This window comes from Camellia sinensis, chromosome 12 (assembly GCF_055761805.1).
Source record: "Camellia sinensis isolate YWXY chromosome 12, ASM5576180v1, whole genome shotgun sequence".
NCBI lineage: Eukaryota > Viridiplantae > Streptophyta > Magnoliopsida > Ericales > Theaceae > Camellia > Camellia sinensis.
This window is the reverse complement of record NC_138972.1, coordinates 87078229-87097637: the sequence shown is the minus strand read 5'-3', so window position 1 is coordinate 87097637 and position 19409 is coordinate 87078229. Positions and strand designations below refer to the sequence as shown.

The following is a 19409-nucleotide window of genomic DNA, read 5'->3' as shown; positions in this document are numbered from 1 at the left end:
GTAGTAGGTAGGTGTGAAAGAAACCTGATGAAAATAAAAGTAAACTCTGCTTCACCAACCATATGAACCTTCTTGTCAACTCCTTAAAAACTTACATCATGATCATTAAATTTCTTTTAAAAAATAAAAAAAAATTGACTAAGCCTCCGTTTGGGAAGTAGGTTGGCTTTTTGACTTTTTGACTTTTTTGACTATTTTAGCCCGGAGCTAAAAAGCCTGGTTTGGGAAGGGTTTTTTGACTTTTTGGTGAGGTGTCTCCATGTTAAAAGACCAAACTGCCCTTCAAGTTGTTTCTCTCTCTCTCTCTCTAATTCCTTGAAAACGCCTCTGCCGACTCCAACATTGCTGCAGCACACGGCGATTACTTCATCGTCTTTCTTCTGCGTCTTCCACCCAACTCTCTCCGCAAATTCCAGCATCCTCTCATTCTGATCCTGCGTGAATTTCGTTCTATGTCTCTTCCGCCCATTTGGGTTACCCGTTCCGGATGAATTTACCGGTCTATTTTCCGTCGGTACTTGCCCCGATACCCCGGCACTGAGAGCGAGGAGCATGTGGGGTGCTGATGGATAGTAGGCGAAGGAGATCGGTAGTGGAGATGCTGAATTTAGACTGCGCGGTAGCACCGGAGGGTGGTGGCGGTGCTGCGGTTGGTACTCGATGACGTGTTGGGCGGTGGAGGGTGGTGGTAGGTCTTCCGGCTCGCGGCGGTGGAAATTACGGTGGCAGCCGCAGGCGGCGAATTTTAGCGAGGTAGGGTCGGTGGAGATGGAGGTGGGGGAGGGCATGAACTCGCCGCAGCCGTCGACAGCGTGGTTCTTGAGACATTCCTTGTAAGCAGCCATCGCAGGTGGCGGCGGCGGCGGTGGTGGGCCATTCAGGTGGCGATGGCGATGCCGGTGGTTGTGGGGGCGGCTGTGGCAGTGTCCATGGATGAAACATCAACAGAAAGCTGATTAGAATTAGGGTTAGGGTTTTGCTCAAAACAGTGAGGGTATTTTGGTAAATTTACCCCAATAAGGGTATGAACTTGCCCATGATTTTTGTTTTGTCTCCATATGGCTACATTAGCCTTTTTTGTCGGGACATGGCTAATTTAGCCTGATGTTGCCTTCCCAAACACACGCTAAACTGTCCAATAATTTATTGTCTAAAGCTTAACAATTCCATCCAGAAATTGATGAAATTAATAGAGACGCAATAAGGTCTTGCCACTGCAACTTGAATTATGCCAGACATCAATATTTATTTATTTATTTAATTATTACACTCATTTTTTTAAGGTACAATGATCCAAAATAATGTGCACAAAACGGTGCCTAAAAAAAAACAAAAAGTATGGTCTGAAGAGTTGTGACCCAAATCAACATTAAATTTGAATATACACTATAATTTGTTTTTTGTTTATGGGCATTGCTTTGGATGTAGCCCGGGCCGATCCTGAGATTTAAGAGCCAAGACGACACTTCGGAAATGAGGTCTTCTTACATTGAAAAAAAAAAATTTCATAGATAAAACGATAAGTTACAACTTTTTTATTTGTTTGTAACCACAAAAAAATTTACTTGCACATATAATTATTAAAATTATAAATAAAAATTTGCTTTCATATATTAAGATTGGAAGTTGATATGTATAAGCCCATAAAGGCCACGAATCACCTATGGCCCATCACTTGAAGCCTAGTGCATAACTCAGCTAGTGAGGTCCAGGACAGCTGGAGTCCAACATGGCATAAAAAGCCAATGACATTCAGACACACGGAAAGAGAAGGACGAGCCACATCAGCAGACAAAGATCTGCAAAGTTATTGCCATTGCACATCACCATTAATGCAGCCCATCACAGCATTTATTAAGACAACACCTCTCCGCCGGAACAGGACTCCCTTACCCTGAGCAAGGTAAGCTATAGCATAGGCTTTCGGCGAGGAGAACAGGTCGGAAGGGACAGTGAAATGATTACCAAAGGATATAAGCAAACGTTGTAGACAAGAAAAAGGTTAAGCTTTCTATCTCTATCCTCCCCCTATATACTCTACTTCTCTTCCTAACTTGATCGTCGGAGGGTTCACTGGGGGACTACCCCGTTCCCCGTTGAATTTGCTTGCAAGTTATCCGGTGGGCTTGATCATTTGGACTCGGGCTTGAGGAGCTGGACTTGCCCGATCCATTCACTGGGACGAACAACATTATCAGTTGGCGCTGTCTGTGGGAACGCCTTCCTCCTCGTGTCAGTTGTGCTCACTGTCGCCGGAGACCCCGTTCCAACAACCTCTCTCTCCTACCCGTCAAAGTGCATGGTCACGTCTAGATCCATGGCTTCTCACAATAATGCTGCCGACCATCAAGTTGACCCCCCCAATCCAAACAACCCACTACAGTACTTTATCGAGCTTACCAACAGCATCAACCGCATGGCCGAGCAAAACCAGGCCTTGATAAATACTTTACTCCAAAGGAACCTTCCGATTCCTTCTCCACCACCTCCAGATATTCCCCCCAACCAAGAAAGAACCCCGAGCCATACTGCTCCACAACTCCATCCACCTAACTTGGAAGGTTTGCAACCTCCCCACCCACACATAAATCAACCACCACCACCCCCACACCCGTCGGTCGTAGCACTAGCCCCTGAAGGGGAGGCTAGTAGCGTCCAACCTCTATTGACTGACCATAGTGACCACGTTCCCCTCTGGGATGTTGAGCTCCGAGCGATGAAGCTCCAACTCCAAGGGGTCATGCAGAACATTCAGCATAAACCCTCTACCACGGCAAATTCACCATTTATTGCTTCCATCCGGGACAAACCTTTGCCTGCCAAGTTCAAGATGCCCACCATTGACTCCTTTGACGGTACGACAGACCCAGTAGACCATCTGGAGACCTACCGTACCCTCATGATCCTCCATGCCTTCCCTGACGAGATCATGTGTCGGGCTTTCCCCGTGACACTGAAGGGGTCAGCCCAACTGTGGTTCAGTTAGTTACCAGCGGACTCTGTCTCCACTTTCCAGCATCTCAGTGACTCCTTCCTCAGCCATTTCATTAGAGCCCAGCGCTAACGCCGCCCTGCAACCCAACTCCTCAACATCCGTCACACCGAGGGGGAGTCGCTACGTAGCTTTGTTACCCGCTTCAACACCGAAGCCCTACAAGTAGCCGAGAATGACGATAAGATCATCCTCACGGCTTTCATGGTCGGGCTGCGATCGTCCGATTTCCTCTTCTCCCTCTCCAAAAACCCCCCGACCTCCATGGCAGCCCTATTATCCAAAGCCCAGAAATATATGAATGCCGAAGATTCACTAGCCGCTCGGCAAGATCCAATATCCAAAAATCCGACCCCCAGAGAAAAGAGAAAAGACTCGGAACCCAGAAACACCCAGTATAACAGCCAAATACCCTAATATCCCGACCGACCTCCTCGCACTGACCGGTCAGCACCGGCCCGACCGCCCGGTCAGTTCGAGCGATACACGCCCCTCAATTCTCCCATGGAACAAGTCCTCCACCAGATCCAACGGGATTACCCCCTCAAATGGCCCATGCCTTCACGGACGCCTTCCAACCGGAAAGACCAATCCAAATATTGTCGCTTCTACCAGGATCATGGCCACAACACTGATGACTGCATCAACCTCAAGGATCAGGTCGAGACCCTCATTCGTCAAGGGCGTCTCAGCCGGTTCACGGACACCCGCCCACAATAGAGGCAAAGAACCGAGCCCCTCAGGAACAACCGTCGACGTACCCCACCTCGGCAGCCAGCCCAACCTAACCAAGGCCATGACCGCCTCCCACAACAGGCTCGGCCCCCAGGTAATCCCCCTCCGCCAGTTGGTGAAATCCGAGTCATTTCTGGTGGCCTTGCTTGTGGCGGACCATCCCGCTCCGCTCAGAAGGCAGAGCTCAGGAAAATAAGGCAAGGCTCGAACAAAGCAGTGGACACGGTAGACCGACCTTCCAAGAAGCCCAAGCAGTGGACAGAGCCCATCACCTTCAAGGACGCCGACTGTACTGGCATCCGTTATCCTCATGATGACCCCCTCATCATTTCTGCTCTTCTCTCCAATTATAAGGTCAGACGGGTTCTCATCGACAACGGCAGTTCGTCAGACATCATATTCCTCAGCTGCTTCCGCCAGCTCAAAATTGAGGAGGAAAGCCTATCCCCCCTCCAAACCCCCTTGGTCAGTTTCACTGGCAACCGGGTGACCTCCATCGGCTCCATCGACCTCCCCATCACTATTGGTGAATACCCACGGCAGACTACCAAGTTACTCACCTTCCTTGTCGTCGACTGTCCCTCTGCCTACAACATCATCCTCGGTCGCACCGCCCTCAACACTTTCCAAGCTATAACTTCAACCTACCACCTCGCCATAAAGTTTTCCACCGACCAGGGCGTTAGGACAGTACGGGGAGAGCAGACCATAGCCAGAGAATGTTATGTCGCCTCACTCAAGGAAGTCAAGCTGAAAGAGGCCATGATCATTGAAGGACTTGACGCCCGAGATGAGGACGAGCTGGTCAGAGGTGAACCGGTCGAGGAGCTCATTGAGATTCCCATCGATCCCACTAACCAGTGAAAACTGCCAGGATCGGCAGCCAACTATCCCCCCAAGCTAAGGCCGACCTTACTGCCATCCTGACCGAGCACAATGATGTATTCGCCTGGACTCATTCAGATATGCCAGGCATCGACCCCTCTTTCATAACCCATCGCCTCAGTATTGAACCTCATTTCCGACCTTACCGCCAGAAGCAGCGCATCTTTCACCCGGAGCGCAATACTCTTATAGCCGCAGAGGTCGACAAGCTCCTTGAGGTCTAATTCATCAAAAACGTCGACTACCCTAAATGGTTGTCAAACGTGGTCCTAGTTCGCAAGAACAATGGCAAATAGCGACTCTGTGTCGATTACTCTGATCTAAACCGAGCTTGCCCAAAAGACAGCTACCCTTTTCCACGCATAGATCTGCTGGTCGATGCCACGGCCGGTCATCAAATGCTAAGCTTCATGGATGCTTTCTCTGGCTACAACCAGATCCTCATGCACCCGTCCGATCGAGAAAGTACGTCCTTCATTACCGACCGAGGTACCTACCACTACCGAGTAATGCCATTCGGATTGAAGAACGCTGGGGCCACCTACCAACGGTTGGTCAATGCCGTCTTCCATTACCAGATAGGTCAGAACATGGAAGTATATGTCGACAACATGCTAGTCAAGAGAAAAATCTCCACTGATCATCTGGCCGACCTACGGGAGACCTTCGCCACCCTACGCAAGTACCAAATGAAGCTCAACCCAGAGAAATGCGCCTTCGGCGTAGGATCTGGAAAGTTTCTGGGTTTTATGGTCAGTCAGCGGGACATTGAAGCTAATCCTGAAAAGATCAAGGCCTTGATTGAGATGTCTCCCAGGACGGTCAAGGAGGTTCAAAGGCTCACTGGCCGAGTTGCAGCCCTCAACCGTTTCATTTCCCGCGCAACAGATAAGTGCCTACCGTTCTTCAAAGTTCTTCGGTAAACTTTTGAATGGACAACTGCATCTGAAGAGGCTTTCCAGCAGTTAAAGCAGTGCATGGCCAATCCACCCCTCCTTTCACAAGCGATTACGGGCGAGTCCCTCTTCCTCTATTTGGCCATCTCGAGCACCGCAGTCAGTGCAGCTCTTATCAGGGAAGACGACTCTGTCCAACGGCCGGTCTACTACATCAGTCGGGCTCTCAGGGGAGCTGAGCAGAATTACCCCCTGTTAGAAAAATTATCCTTGGCCTTGGTCACCGCCTCCAGATGACTCCGTCCTTACTTCCAAGCCCATTCCATAGTGGTCCTCACCGACCAACCCCTGAAGAAGGTCATGCAGCAACCAGAACTTTCCGGTAGACTTATGCAGTGGTCTGTGGAACTCAGCCAGTTTGACATCTCTTACCGGCCTCGAACAGCAATTAAGGGACATGCTATCGCCGACTTCATCTTGGAATTCACTAATCCTACGCCAACCAATGCCTCTCTACCCCTGCCAGCTCCCATCGAGCCAGAAGACCCTCACTCTTGGACTCTCAACGTCAACGGATCATCCCGCAGGCAAGGTAGTGGGGTTGGACTCATTCTCACCAGCCCTGAGGGTGGTTATTTCAAATGTGCGCTCCGTTTCTTGTTTGAGGCCAGTAACAATGAGGCCGAATATGAGGCACTGATAGCAGGCCTTCGCCTAGCCAGGGACATTGGTGTCAGCCACATCCGAGTGCTCAGCGACTCTCAGCTCATAGTAGGACAAATCACGGGCGAATTCGACGCCAAGGAGGGCACAATGCAGACTTACAGGGATCTTGCACTTCCCCTAGTTCGCCTCTTCAACACCTTCCACATCAAGTACATTCCTCGGGCGGAGAACTCTAAGGTAGATGAAATGGCCCAGTTAGCTTCCGCAGACCAGTCCGCCCTCAGCAGTGGTGTCTGTCTCGAATACCTATCCCACCCCGCTATTTCCGCCGACCAGCATGAAGTACAATTCCTCCAAAACGAGCCCATTCCTTAGGCGTCGGACATCTTTCGATTTCTGACAGCGGGGGAACTTCCAGATTACCACCAGCAAGCCGCCAAAGTCAGGGCATGATCGTCCAATTACATCCTTGTCGACGGCATCTTGTACAAACGTGGTTTCTCACGCCCCTATCTGCGGTGCCTCAATCCGACTCAAGCAACTTAAGTGATGCAAGAAATTCATGAGGGAATCTGCGACAATCACTCGGGCGGCAAGTCTTTAGCCCACAAGATACTCCGTACTGGTTATTTCTGGCCCACTCTTAATCGCGATGCGACCGATTTCGTGTTCAAATGTGATAAGTGTCAACGTTTTGCCAACATCCCCCATGCACCCCCTACAGAGTTGATTACATTTTGCAGCCCTTATCCGTTCGCCAAATGGGGAATCGACTTGGTCGGTCCGCTTCCTACCGGCCAAGGCCAGACCAAGTTCGCGATTGTCGCCATTGATTATTTTACCAAGTGGGTAGAGGCAGAATCCCTTGCCACCATCACCGAGCAGAACACAACCAAGTTCATCTGGCAGTCGATCGTTTGCAGGTTTGGCATTCCTCAGGCCATCATCTCTGACAACGGTAAACAATTTGACAATGCCAAGTATAGGAAGTTCTGTGCCGACCTCCAGATTCAACCATGTTTCTCATCCCCTGGTCATCCCTAGGCCAATGGCCAAGTTGAGGTCACCAACCGTTCTCTCCTGAAGATCATCAAAACTAAGCTAGAAGCTGTTAAGGGACTTTGGGCTGAGGAGCTACCGAATGTACTCTGGGCTTATCGAACTACAGCTCGGACCCCCACGAGGGAAACCCCTTTTCGCTTGACATACGGCGCTGAGGCGGTTATCCTAGTAGAAGTCGGTCTGCCTACTCTCAGGGTTTCACATCCGGATCCAGCACTAACCGAAGAACTCCGTCGGGCTGACCTCGACCTAATTGAAGAACTCAGAGAGACCACCGCTGTCCGATTGGCCTCATACCAACAGAAAATGAGAACACACTACAACCGCAAGGTCCGACTGAGGGAGTTCCCTGTAGGGGATCTTGTCTTGAGAGAAGCAACTCTTGCTACCAAAAATCCGACTGAGGGTAAATTGGCAGCCAAGTGGGAGGGACCTTACATCGTGAAAGCCTGACCCCGACCAGGCACTTACCGACTTCAGGACATGGAAGGTCAAGACCTCCCGTACCCATGGAACGCTGAACACCTTAAGCGTTACTTTCAATAAGCTCCTATTTTTGTATTGCTCAGTTATTGTATTTTCTTTTCGGGAAATTCACACATTCTTGATGTCCCCCCACGCAATGTAACTTCTTGATTCTATATCTCAGCTATCTATGTGTTGTCTCAGTAACATTCTTATTTGCAGCATTAAAAGCCTCAGCCAGACTGAGCACTAAAAGCCTCATCCAGACTGAGCACTTAAAGCCTCAGCCAGACTAAGCACTAAAAGCCTCAGCCAGACTGAGCACTTAAAGCCTCATCCAGACTGAGCACTAAAAGCCTCGGCCAGACTGAGCATGAGCCGCCTCGGACAGTCCGACCGTTAACACCGTCTGCCAGACCGAGCGCTAAAAGCTCCATCCAAACTGAGCGTGAAGCACTCGTCCAGACCTAACATGTAGGGCTCGGTCAAAACCACCCATGCAAAACTTCATACTTGTGGAATTAATTGACACACTTAGTCACAATTTCAGGTCCAAGTCTTCACACCACTCTTTGCTTAGTCAAATTCCAAAGACGTTCTTATCATTTTATTACATTTTAAATTTCACTCTGCATTGTGGAGTTCTTAAATTTCACTATCATTTTATTACATTTTAAATTTCACTCTACATTGTGGAGTTCTTAAATTTCATTATCATTTTGTTACATTTTAAATTTCACTCTGCATTGTGGAGTTCTTAAATTTCACTATCATTTTATTGCATTTTAAATTTCACTCTGCATTGTGGAGTTCTTAAATTTCACTATCATTTTATTACATTTTAAATTTCACTCTGCATTATGGAGTTCTTAACTTCACTCTGCATTGAGTCCTTATTACAAGCTTCAATTTCACTCTTATTAACAAGGAGTTCTACACACACTTCACCCACGCCTTATTTATCTCAGATCCACAAGCAGAAATAATCAAATAACAAACACAACCGAAATTTTATTCATTCACAACTTTGTACAAAATTTCATTACAGCAATTCATGTACAAAAGTTCATTACAGCAATTCATGTACAAAAGTTCATTATAGCAATTCATGTACAAAAGTTCATTACAGCAAAAAAAAAAAAAAAAAAAAACAACAACAACAACAACAACAAAAACAACAAAGTATCTTTTTCTCCTTCCTCCCCAGTTACTCCTCCTCACTGGAGAGGAGGTCTTCTTCTTCAATGCCCTCATTCAGGGGGGTTTGGGCCACATCGTCTTCGCCAATCGTCACACTACTAAGGTCTAAGTCTGGGAACAACTCTTCAGCTCTACGTTTGAACATCTTCCAGCCACTGTCCCAGTACTCAGCCATTTCGTGCTTATAAAAGTCTGACTGCTGGAAGCTCTCAATAACTTCTGCTTCAGTTCTGCCTCCAGCGGTCGTCCTCGATGGGCCCGTCCCCCCAGATTCTTGCCTAGCCAGGCTACTCGCGACTGCGGCATCAACCGCCGTCTGAAATTCGGCAGACCCTTTGAATTGCTCCACTGCTGCGATGCACAGATCAGGATAAGCCACCCTTTCAGAGGCAGCCTTTGCCCTCTCTTAGTCCAGCTCTTTCTGCAGGGCTTCCATCTCCGACACCGCCTTTGCCTTTTCCACCTCCAATTCCTTCTTCAGGCTCTCATTCTCTGCCGTCGCCTGCACTCTCTCTGCTTCCAACTCCCTCTGAAGCCTCCTTTTCTCCTCCACCGCCTTGGCGCGCTCGCCCTCCAGTTCCCTCTGGAGATTGCCCACTTTGCCATCAGCCTCATCTTTTAGCCTGACCAGCTCTTCATTACTGCTCATAGCCTCTTCATGTCGCTCAACCGTGACGGCGCAGGCTCTTTGGGCCTCGTCCAACTTCTTCTGCTCGCCAGCAAGTTGGAACTCGAGCGACACAACCTGGCGGCGTGTGTCCTCCAGCTCCGTCTTAACCGCTTACAGCTCAGTGTGGGCACTCTTCCAACTTGCACTCTTCTTCTTTAACTTTGCAAGCTGAGCCTTGGCCTCATCTGCCTTGAGTTTGGCAGCCCCCGCCTTCCTCAGCAGGGCCCCTGCTAAGGTGGTTACCTCCATTTGAGCAGAGTATAACCCCCTTAACAGTCAGCCTCGTTGAAACTGGAGGCCGAGCACAAGGCTGCCTCTTCTACAATCCCTACAAGGCGGTCTGCCCCTGCCTTGGTTGGGCCTTCTTCTCCCTCCAGCCGCCCCTCCACCGCACGAGCATGGTAGATCGCCGTGGTCGCATCGACTTCTCCTTCTTGAGCTGCAAGACCCCCCTGGGGCTGTTCCTTCCTCCTTGGCCCAGGCCCAGCAGCCTCATCCTCCACTTGCCTTTCGGAGGTGGCCTTTGCGAGCCCTGCGGCGATCGCCGCCACCACTGGCACCACCTCCATGCTCTCTAAGGCAACATCCGCTACTTCTAGGCCACCTACCCTTCTTGGGACTCCCTCTACATCTCCCCTTTCAGCCCCCTCGGCCGCACTGGTTTCCTTCACACTTGCCTCCCTCCTCCTCTTCTGGGCAGGCACTTTCTCACTCCGACTCACCCTCTTCTTCTTCTTCTTCCCCACGCCCAATGCCTCCATCTCCTTTAAGGACCTCTCCTTTAAAGGGTCTGTTGGGGGCGGCCGCGGCACAAAATCTCCTAAGTTTTTCCCTCCCAAGGGTTTGGGGCGAGGTCGAATCCTCTCCCTCACAACTGGTTTTGGTGGTCGGTCGGCCTGGGACTCTTTGAATTGTTGGGCTTTAGCAAGGATGACCTGATCCTCCGCCTTTTGAGCCCTTCTCCTCGCCTCCAACTCTGCTCGGTCGAGGTCCCCACTACCTGGCTTTGGACCCAACCCCGCCTCAAACAATGCCGACGGCTGAACGAGCTTGTCCCATTTGGCTCCTTCTCTCTCCCTCCACTCCTTCACGCTCTTCACCCTCCCCTCTGCAGCTGCCCCCAGTTTCGGCTCCATAGACCTGATGGGTACTTTCTAAACGGTGCGCGCTCCAAGCCCCTCATTGGCAGATACATAGAACCATCGCGGTCGCCACCCCTTGATCGACGACGGCAGCCCCACCACCAACCCCTTCCCCACTGCTGCCTGCAGAGTGAGCCACGTCTCCTACTGCCCCGAAGCCTTATAACACGCAAAGAATTCGTCTACCGTCATGGCCTCCCCTCCATTTGCCTTCGGCCACGCACTTGCACAGGCCAGCAGGATCTTCCATGCATTGGGCATTAGTTGGCTCGGTGCTACCTCCAGACGGTAAAGCACATCCACCACCACTTGCGGCAGTGACAACCTCAGTCCACCCTTTAAAGCTTCCTCATAAAGGGAAAACTCTCCTGGCTTGGCGTTAGACGGCATTTCCGTTGATGTCGGCAGCAATAACTCCACTTTCCCAAGGATCTGGTATTTTTCGCGGATAGCCTCCAACTCCGCCTCAGTAATCGTGGATTTGTCAGCCTTCATGTGCCAATGATCTGGTTCTGCCTGGCTGATTGGCTTTGGAGCTGCTATCATGGTGGAACCGTGGGATCGTACCACTGACTCCCCCACCCTCTCTGTCTTATACTGCGCCGCTAGCTCCACAGCATCTTCATCTCCAAGTGGGTCCACCCTGACAATCGTATTCCCTTCTTGGGCCATTTCTGTGGTTTGTTTGCGAATCGTTTCGGCGGCAGGAACAAGGCAATCGAAAAAGTGTTGCAGAGGTGTATTGTGAGCAACAAAGGAATTCACACTTGAAATATTTTGATTTTTCGTAAATAGGTAGGTGAATCGAATAATGCCAAAAGCCCACGGTTTGCCCGTATTCCAAGGATCCCAATTAATTTTCGCCAGTTTGAAAACTTTTCAAAATCATCTGCCAAAACTGTCTCTTCAACACCCATAATGACTTACCGTTTCATTTCTGATCCAATGCCTAATCTTCTCCCCCTCCGGGATGTTGCCATGTGTACGCCCACGATCCACTGTCTCCTTCCCTTACCTTGTCTTTTCCATTTAAACTCACCACGTGACCCGCCGCGTCTCGAGCCCCACGCCCCTTCACCTCACCCTTCACGGTCGGCCCTCCTTGTTGCCGACCATACCACTCGGCCAACACCGCGGTCGGCCCTCCTCGTGGTTAGCCCTGCCACTCGACCAACACCGCACCACTCGGCCAACACCGCGGTCGGCTCTCCCCGCGGTCAGCCCTCCCGCTCGGCTGAACGCCGCGGTCCGCTCTCCTCGTGGTCAGCCCTCCCGCTCGGCCGAGCGCTGCGGTCCGCTCTCCTCGTGGTTAGCCCTCCCGCTCGGCCAACACCACGGTCGGCCCCCCCTGCCCTTTCGCGGTCGGCCCTCCTTGGTGTCGACCGTCCCGTTCGGCCAACCTCGCGGTCGGCCCTCTCCGTGATCGGCCCTTCCACTCGGTCGCTCTGCGAAGTCGGACCACCTCCCGATCGGTCCACCCCCCTCGATCACCCCTTTCGGTCGACCTCCATCCTACCAATCCCTAACACACTCATCTACGTCACTAATATTCCTTTCGTTGGACTAAAGCTGCACTCGGGAATGGGGGACTACTGATATGTATAAGCCCATAAAGGCCACGAATCACCTATGGCCCATCACTTGAAGCCCAGTGCATAACCTAGCTGGTGAGGTCCAGGACAGCTGGAGTCCAACATGGCATAAAGAGCCAATGACATTTGGACACACGGAAAGAGAAGGACGAGCCACATCAGCAGACAAAGATCTGCAAAGTTATTGCCACTGCACATCACCATTAATGCAGCCCATCACAACATTTATTACGACAACACCTCTCCGCCGGAACAAGACCCCCTTACCCTGAGCAAGGTAAGCTACAGCATAGGCTTTTGGCGAGGAGAGCAGGTCGGAAGGAACAGCGAAATGATTACCAAAGGATATAAGCGAACGTTGTAGACAAGAAAAAGGTTAAGTTTTCTATCTCTATCCTCCCCCCATATACTCTACTTCTCTTCCTAACTTGATTGTCGGAGGGTTCACTGGGGGACTACCCTGTTCCCCGTTGAACTTGCTTGCAGGTTATCTGGTGGGCTTGATCATTTGGACTCGGGCTTGAGGAGCCTGGACCTGCCCGATCCATTCACTGGGACGAACAGAAGTACTCATTACAAATACTTAAAAAAAATAAAAATCTAGTCTTGTTTTTTTTTGAGCCTCATGTTCAATTGGGCCTATAGTATTTGGATTTTTTTTTTTTTTGGTATCTAAAATACAAAATTATATTTGAGGACTCTAATTTTTAGCCCAAATTTGGAGGCGCAAGGCACATGCCTCTCTTACCTGCCCTCAGGGCCGACCCTCAATGTAGCCCACATCAAACAAAAATTTGAATTTGCACCATTAACTTCATTCTTCAAGAGTAAATATGGAGGCTACATAATTAGGTTAGTACAAGACAAGGAATGATCACCAAAGCTCATGAGCAATTTTTATTGGTTAGTTTCGTGTAAGATAGTATCGCCATTACACTCAATGGGCATGTTTGGTGTAATTTTTGTAAATTGAAAATTGATAATAAAAAAACAGAAGGTAAAAACACCTCTTCATCTGTTTTTCAATAATCAAATATTTTTTTTTAAATTATTTAATATATTTCTACCTTATAAATTGTAAACCCCCTTTATAAACAAGACCCATAAACTAAATAAAGAGGGTCAATGTTTGTGCATTTGTAGACACAGAATTTTTTTGGGCCTGTAGGTTTATCCTTGCTTTGGGCTATGGTTATTAAAGCCCATTTAGTAGTGGGATATAAACCCATGAAATTAGACCCAAATGATCGTTGGGCTTTTACAAGGCCTCTAACATCACTAACCCCTCAAGTAGGGGTCATAAACCACTCAAATAGGCCACACTTGCTGCTATTCGACTTGTTAACAACTTGTTCAAGTTCACTTCGTTAAATAAATAAATTAAATTTGAACACGTGTTAAATTTTTTTAAAATTTTCAAATCAAGTTAATTGCTCATTCCGCTCAGTTCAATAAACCTAAAATTATTTAAAATATCAAACTACTAGAGTTCGGCTCGATAAAAGTTTGTATGAGATCGGCTAGAAAGTCTAACTAAACATACTTGAACAAATTTTAAAAATCATTAAAATTAACATACCAAATTTGAACAATTAACTGTTCGGTTCGTTCGGTCCATTTATCACCCATATCCTCGATGGTTTTCATTCAACATTGTGAAAACACCAAAAAAAAAAAAAAAAAATTTGTGCTATGAACACAAAATAGCACCAAGGATCTTCTAGAGTGTTTTTTTCCTAAAGTTTCCTAAAGTGGTGTATTGTGTGGTTGAGATTTAATGTTGAAAAATTGATGTGACTTGTCATTAAATCTCAACCACACAATACACCACTCTAAGAAACTCTAGAGGATCCTTGCTCCACAAATAGATCACAGAACCAAAAAATGATGAATAAGATTTTACAAGATTTGTTACCCACTTTTAAATTTTTTTATCCATTCATATAAATTTTATATCTGATTGGGTTCTGCATTCATAAACCAATTTTAAAAGAATAACTCATATACAAATATATTTATATTTTAATTTGTGAGGGATCTTGTACTTTTTAAATTACATGTTTCCACCACTTTTTTTGTACAGAGATTAAAAAAATGAAGGTGCTTTGGAAACTATTATAAATATATAAAATTTTTAAGGGTAAATTACGATGATAGTTCTTATACTTTACCTCTTGTGTTATTTTAATTTGTGTATTTTTAATTAACTCGATTTTGATTCTAAGTTTATAATTGTTTCAATTTTGTCCAATTGATTACAACTCTTAGTATTTTTTATGGAAAAAAATGCACATAAGTGTCACGTACCATATTTTTAAGGAAAAAAATTATAAACTTACTTAACTCAATTAGTTAATTTCAACCAATTTAGTCATAATTTTCCTTAAAAAATAGTAACAATATTATTAATTCAACCAAATTGAAACAAAATCTAAAATTAAGGGTTCAAATTGAGCCAATTAAAAGTGTAGGGACCAAAATGATACAAGAGTCAATATAAGAACTACCAATGTAATTTGTTTGGCTTGATGGTCATGGATGCACCGTTGCTTATTAGGTATGATGCATTGGTTCGAGTCTCATCATTACGTAATGTCGCTTTCATTCTTTTTATTATTTTCCTATCAATTATTAAATTAAAAAGAAAATATTCATGACTTGTTAGACGAGATGTGACTTGTCAAATGAGATGTTCCCTTATCAATTGTGATATTTAGATTCGAGTCTTATCAGCATGTGATACAATTTTATTTTACTTTGTTCTTCTCCTACCTACCATTGTAAAAAAGAAGTTAGACCAAGAATCAAGAGGGTTTGTAATTGTGTGCTTTTTTTGTTTTTTCTCTTTTTCATCATATTCAATTGTCACCTTCCTCTCTTCTTCACTCCATCTTTTTCAGTTGTCACTTGCAAAAACTCAGACATTATTATGGAAATAAAATCCTAAATCTTAATATAATGAATATATTATTGGAAAAGACTAATCAAGATAGTTTAGAACACTATCTCTGGCTTGTCCTACTTGGATGATGATTAGAAAATAAAATTAAAACAACATAAAAATGTGACTAAGAAAAAAGTATGCTAAAAATAAAATACGTGTATTAAATTTATTCCGTTGTGTCACTTTCTTTTATTTTCTTTTTAGTGTTCAAATTCTATTTGACATCTACCTAACATATGAACTTGTAAAAAGTACTGATTTGGATGTCTGCAAAAAAAAAGAATAGTGTTGAGTTCAATCATTTTCCAAACTTTGAAGCCCACAATTTCTGACTCAGTCACCCTACTGCATTACTATTATTCTAATAGGACCACTAATCTCGCTTGGCTACAAAAGTTCACCATTTGCATACTACTTTCCTTGCTTACTTACCCTCGAAGGGCAACTAAAAAAAAAAACACTCAAAATTTGCAAAAATTATTCGGTGCCCGTTACTGTATAATCCATAAGCACATTTGAACCATTTATTTGTATGGATTTCAAATCGATCCCATAAAAATAAATTACTCAAATATGTTAATATCATTGGTATATTTAGAGCATAGTTAGGTTAGTGTTGTTGATACTATTGAATATTTTTTTCACTCAATTTCTTGTTTTGCAACAAGAAAATGGTCTTGGTGTTTTCAACCAAAAATGGAAAGGATTGGCTATGCCCATGTTCAATGAGATGTGTTTGATAACAATAGGTGTAATTTGTTGAATAAATCACCATTGCCCATTAACTTAAGTTTTAGTGGATCTTTGTAAGGATAAGATAAAACATACCATAATGAAATTTCTTTACCAAGCCCACATCTATTTCCTGGATTAGAATTTTGAGTTGAATTATGATTATAGGTAACAGAAGTAAATATGAAACTCTTATATTATATTTAGTTTACTGAAATGAAAGTAAAATAGAATAGAAAGTTTATTTTTTATTGTTTATGAAATGAACATTCATTTATAATAATAAATGATGATTCCATTTATAATGTATTTTTTATTATTTGTAAATCATTTTCCATTATTGATGCTAATCAATAAGAGGATGAATTTTGTTTATTTTTAGATGGGAATAAGAGCATGAAATTGAAGTCCGAAGGTTTAACTGGGTTTATCCGGGGCCAAATAAATGGGAGTTTAGTGGGCCTAGAGGGCTTAATGGGAATTCTCTATGATTTCTCAAAATTTACTCTATAAATTCATTGGATAATTCATATAGATGGAAAGAGTAGATTTATGGCTGTGAAATGAATCACGTTATTCAAGCTCGGGTTTAGTTAGGTGGTTTTTTTTGTAAGAAGCTATTAATAATGGGTAAATTATATAAATAGTCTATATAGTTTATACAATGTGTCAATTTAGTTTCTGTTGTTTCAATTTGCTTGATTTTACCTCTTAATTTAATGAATTATGTCATTTTAATCCAATAAATAATGGTTGTTAAGTTTGGTGGACGAAAAGTCAAACTATGTATCAATTTGTTTCCTGTAATTTATATAATGTGTCAATTTGGTCCCTGTCAAAATCGAGCAAATTAAAACAATAGGGACCAAATTGACACAATGTGTAAACTACATGGAGCAAATTGACATATTGCGTAGACTATCCGTTCACCAAACTTAACAACCATTATTTATTTGACTAAAATGACACAATCTGTTAAATTCAGGAACAAAATCGAACAAATTGAAACAATAGGGATCAAATTCACACATTGTGTAAACTGTAGGGACTATTTGCATAATTTACCCATTAAAATATGTATGTATACAAGGTAAATTACACTTATCATCACTCAACTTTTAGTTGAATTTCATTTGAGTCTTTTACCTTTCAATTGCAACAAATAAGTCCTTAGATTTCAATCTTAATTTCAATGCAATCCTCCACTCTACTGTTTAAAATTTGAATAAAAATTAAAATATGAAAAATTAAAGTAGAATTTAAGTATAAATTTACGGGTGAAAAGTGTTTAAAAAAAATTGTATTGCCTTGAAAATGTGCTCACGTGACCATCCATAGACATTTTTTGTTTAATTTGTTAACGATAAGTGATGGAATGATTATATTGAAGCAAATGTTAAAATTTAAAGACATTATAATTAGAACATCAGAGATTAAATTGAAATTCAATTAAAAGTTGAATGGTGAAAATTGCAATTCACACACACGCATATATATATATATATATATATAGAGAGAGAGAGAGAGAGAGAGAGAGAGAGAGAGAGATGGAATGATGAAATGGAATTGTGCTTGCCATGAAAGAGGGTGGGTGACACATGAAGATGGTGAAACATAAATTCACCTGTAAAAGGAGACAGTTTGAATAGAAGGGGGGAACAAGCAATGGGGCCCTAGGGCTCTAGTGTTACATCACCAAACCAACCATATTTTTAAGGACTGGCCTTGGACCCCCAATGCCCTTATCTCTCTAAAAGGCTGAATCCTCTTCTTGGTGAAAGCTCAGTTATTACCATGTGGACCCACTTTGACTACTTGTCTATCTTAGTTGGCTTGAGGCAACTCTGGCCCAAATAAGTTAAAAGAAAAAGGAAAAAAAATAAAAAAAAACAAGGGCCTTTTGTTTTGTTTTGTTTTGTTTTTTTTTTATACATTTAGGTACCAACAATCATGTCCTTTTAATCAAATTCTCCAAAGGGGCTTTTAAACTAAAAGTCCTCCAATTAAAGGGTGCTTTCATATAAAGTACAAGTGTTACCATGCAGTAAAAAAATTAAAGCACGCCAATAGAAACTCTTTTAATTTAATTCATAATTGAACAAAAAGACTAAATTAAAATTAGACTTAAAGTGAAGGGATCAAATATTTGAAATTGAAATTGAAATATAAGAACTAAAGTGAAATTTTGGTCAAATTACAAAAATTCAAGAAAGTAGAATTCACCCCTTCTTTTTAAATTAAAAAAAAAAAAATAGAATGTGACAATTATTAATTGAGTAATGCTAGAGACCCCAAAAATTCTACCAAATGTCTCACAGGTGTGGGACCCACACAACGTGGGTCCATGTGAGTCCCACATGTGTAATACTTTTGGTAAAACTTTTGATAGTATTTTTGAAATCTCTAACATTTTTGTTATTTAATTTTACCATTTGGTTAGGTTGGTGTTCTTCATGTAAGGGTTTGAATAGAAGTAGTTAGGTCAAAGAAATGAGAAGAGTAGTTAGGACTATCATTATATATGGTTAAAGTAATTAATGTCCTTAAGGCATGGGAATTATGTCCTTGACCATTGATTAAATGTCTTCTAAATCACCACTACCGATGAGGTTATGACATTTAGACACTTAACTTTAGGATTTTTGAATGATTAATTTGTTGTTCATGTAAATTAATTGACAGATTTAATTTCAAAAGATTAAATCTTATTTTCCTTTCGTTCTTTTTAAACTTTACTTTTTAAAATAATTTTAAAGATGATAAATTATATTGACCATTAATATATATAAAGTTTAGAAAAATTACAATAAATTCATAAATTCAATATAATTAATTACACAGGTCTTTCTTTTAATAAAAGTAAATCGATCAAAATTAATATAGATAATGTGTTCATAAACTAAAGTTCATAGGTTCTGTTTACAATGGGTAAATAAACAAGACAATATATACATTAGTTTTTTGTGAATTGATGAAGTTGACAATACAATCATTAATTTTCTCCTTAAGAAAGAAGAAAAAAAAAAGGGTGACTCAATGCAGTGCATAAAACTCTAGCTAAAATAAGGTTTAAGAATGTCAAAATTTACCCAACCTTATTCAAATTTCTAATGAAATTTTCGTATGCTTACTGTTTTCATGCAAGATTATTACCCCATTGAAGTAATATGTACCATCCACTACTGGTAAAAAATGTTTGTGATAATCTAAAAGAAATGACAAAGAAACCATCTAAATGGTGGTGAACCCATATATGGATAATTTGAATCTAAAAACTTTATGCATTCATGGGGTTCTGACTCAGCCAAAAATTCCACCATTTCCTGTCACTAATGGGAGCAAACTCAACATTCTCTACCCCACAGACATTCCTCTCCATGCTTGATAGAATCGCAATTGGGTTTACCCACTAATATTTAGTACACTGT

The 19409-nt window shown here is 43.5% G+C and overlaps 1 protein-coding gene across 1 annotated transcript; it reads right to left on the bottom strand.

The window, feature by feature from the left end:
• Positions 1-191: 191 nt before the first annotated feature.
• LOC145803716 (zinc-finger homeodomain protein 11-like) lies at positions 192-6542 on the bottom strand. The gene is made up of 2 exons (XM_082897041.1): positions 6334-6542; positions 192-915 (listed from the first exon to the last, which is right to left on the bottom strand). Exons 1-2 carry the CDS (start codon positions 6540-6542, stop codon positions 192-194), a joined length of 933 nt encoding a protein of 310 aa, XP_082753167.1.
• Between the last annotated feature and the right edge of the window lie 12867 nt (positions 6543-19409).

Excerpts from the sequence above, each read along its gene's own strand:
- LOC145803716 (XM_082897041.1), bottom strand. The coding sequence starts at position 6,542 with ATGGGCTCGTTTTGGAGGAATTGTACTTCATGCTGGTCGGCGGAAATA. Across the intron at positions 916-6,333 it reads AGGGGAAGTGCAAGATCCCT|CCGCCCCCACAACCACCGGC; the intron begins GTAAGTCTGCAT and ends ACACTGCCACAG.